The 2,209-nt window shown below is 59.5% G+C and overlaps 1 protein-coding gene across 1 annotated transcript; it reads left to right on the top strand.

Moving 5' to 3' along the window:
* Positions 1-1,329: 1,329 nt before the first annotated feature.
* Positions 1,330-1,977, top strand: LOC109759473 (uncharacterized). Its single transcript, XM_020318296.1, has one exon. It carries the CDS (start codon positions 1,330-1,332, stop codon positions 1,975-1,977), a length of 648 nt encoding a protein of 215 aa, XP_020173885.1.
* Positions 1,978-2,209: the final 232 nt, after the last annotated feature.

Here is a 2,209-nt window from a genome sequence, read left to right as displayed (position 1 = left end):
ACCGATCAGCAGTTCGTCGATGTTATGACGAAGGGACTACCCACCTCGACATTCAAGGGTTTTCGGTCCAGTCTCTGCGTCACCGGCAACACTTCGACTGGAGGGGGGGTGTTGAACATATGTACATGTACGTAGGTCTGGGTTTCGTATGCAGTACCTGTAGTGTCTGTCTCCCTCCGTATGTACGTGTATTTTAGGAGACAGGATACCGATCGCACCTCTTGTATCTATATATATATATATATATATACACACGTGTGTCTACTATACGATCAATCAATCATCCACGCACCAAATCATTCTCTACAGTTGCGACAGAGAGGAAAACATGCCAGATACAGCAGTGCCTGCCCACAGGCAGAAGCAAGCGCTGCCGACCTCTGCCGTGCCCTCCGCAACATGTGCTGCCCCATGTCACAGGATCAGGGCGGACGTGCGCGACTGTCGCTGCTTCAGATCCGAGTTGAATGTCGCCGCCACTTTTGCGCTGGGGCCTGGCTTGGCCTGGCCGTGGGGGCAGCCAAACGTGCCGCGGCCGTGAAGCGCCGCTGGCTGATAAGACCTGCCGCTCTGCCCGTTTCGATCGTACGGCGGGCGATCTGGCACGTGCCATGGAGCGCAGGCCGGTGCGAGGGGCCATTGAAAATTCGGTCGGCGCCTGTGCGTGCGTTGCCCCATATACAGTTCGGGTGTACCTACAGTACAGAGGGAGCCCATCTAGGACGGTAGGACGTGTGCGTGGTGGTAGGGGAATCCAGCAATGGTCGGCCGTCGCCCGTCGGCACCAAGTTAGCCATACTACCATCTGCCTACAGTTCGCCAGTCACGCTCGCATCCGTCCACATTCAAGTTTGCGCGTGTACGTCGCCAGGAGTCACCGACAGATCCATCCAACAAATCGCGGGCCGTGGTAATACAGGTTTCTGGGCGTTAGACCAACTCCAACGGGCCGATCCAAATGGACGGCACTTTTATTCGTATTTTGTCCGTTTGGATTGGCCGTCTGCCCGGCGTCCGTCCTCTTTTAGATTTGGGTCGGCAGTGCGCCCAACGCGCCGATCCATTTCATAACCGCGCGCGCTTTAGATCATGTCAGCGGTCATGTCGTCGTCCTGGTTTTGGCGCTCCAGCGCGCGGGAAAGGTTCGCGCGCGGGAAAAAATCGGCCTAGTGCGCGCTGGTTTTGGCGCTCCAGCGCGCGGGAAAGGTTCGCGCGCTTGTTTTGGCGCGCCGTGGCCGGCGCTCGTTATAAGAAGGCACTCCCTCCACACTCTGCCCGCCGCCCACTCGTCTCGCCCCCTTTCACTAGCCTCGCCGCCTCTGCGCCACCATGTCGATGCGCCGCCTGGGCGCTTCGGATTTTCGCGGAGTCCGCGAGCGCCGCTCCGGCGCCTTCTCCTCCGAGATCTGGTTTGGCGAGAAACGCCTCGTCGTCGGCACCTTCGACACCGCAGAGGAGGCGGCCCGCGCGCACGACGTGGCGGCGTGGCGCCTCCTGAGGCCTCGTCGGGAGATGAATTTTCCCAACGTGTCGAGCCAGCGGGCGCAGGATCTCGCGCCTCTCCCGCGGCTTTTCACCGACGAGGATCGTCGTGTCCACCGAAGGCGGCAGCGTCGCCTCGCCATCGCCGAGATGGACGTGGAAGCCATGGTGGTGTGGCGCGAACGCTTCCCGCAGGATATCGTCGACGAGCGCCAGTTCTACAAGCAAAGGAGGACGGAGAGGGAGGCGAGGAGGACGGAGCGAGCCGCCTATCGGGAGAACAAGCGTGCGCGGAAGCAGGCCACTCAATTGAAACTGAAGCTACGAGAAACGTCGGGGTGGGACTTCAAGGACGAGCGGTATGCTGACGCCTACATTCAGACGTCAGAGGAGGACATTACTGAGTCAGAGTCGGGAAGCGACGAGTACTTGATCTTTTTTTTATCTGTGAACGCTAGAACTATGTATGTATCCTTTTTCTATCGGAAAAAATGACCGGCGGCGTCGGCGACGAAGCAGGCGGGCGAGGGTGTGTTGTTGGATGTGGAGAGGCCAATGTGCCACCGACCAGCGGGCATGTCGGCCTTCTGGAAACGGGGGTCCCCAGACTTGCCTGCCTGCGGCCTACATCGTGGCTAAGCTAGCAGGCCGTACGGCCCATCTTCATCAACAAGGCATCCAAGACCCTCGCGAGGCGGACGACGCAAGACCTCCTCTGGAGTAGCCT

Source organism: Aegilops tauschii, chromosome 2 (genome assembly GCF_002575655.3).
Source record: "Aegilops tauschii subsp. strangulata cultivar AL8/78 chromosome 2, Aet v6.0, whole genome shotgun sequence".
Lineage (NCBI taxonomy): Eukaryota > Viridiplantae > Streptophyta > Magnoliopsida > Poales > Poaceae > Aegilops > Aegilops tauschii.
This window is presented reverse-complemented; position numbering and strand designations above follow the sequence as displayed.

Bases quoted from the DNA above. Each gene is read 5' to 3' on its own strand.
- LOC109759473 (XM_020318296.1), top strand. From the start codon at position 1,330: ATGTCGATGCGCCGCCTGGGCGCTTCGGATTTTCGCGGAGTCCGCGAG.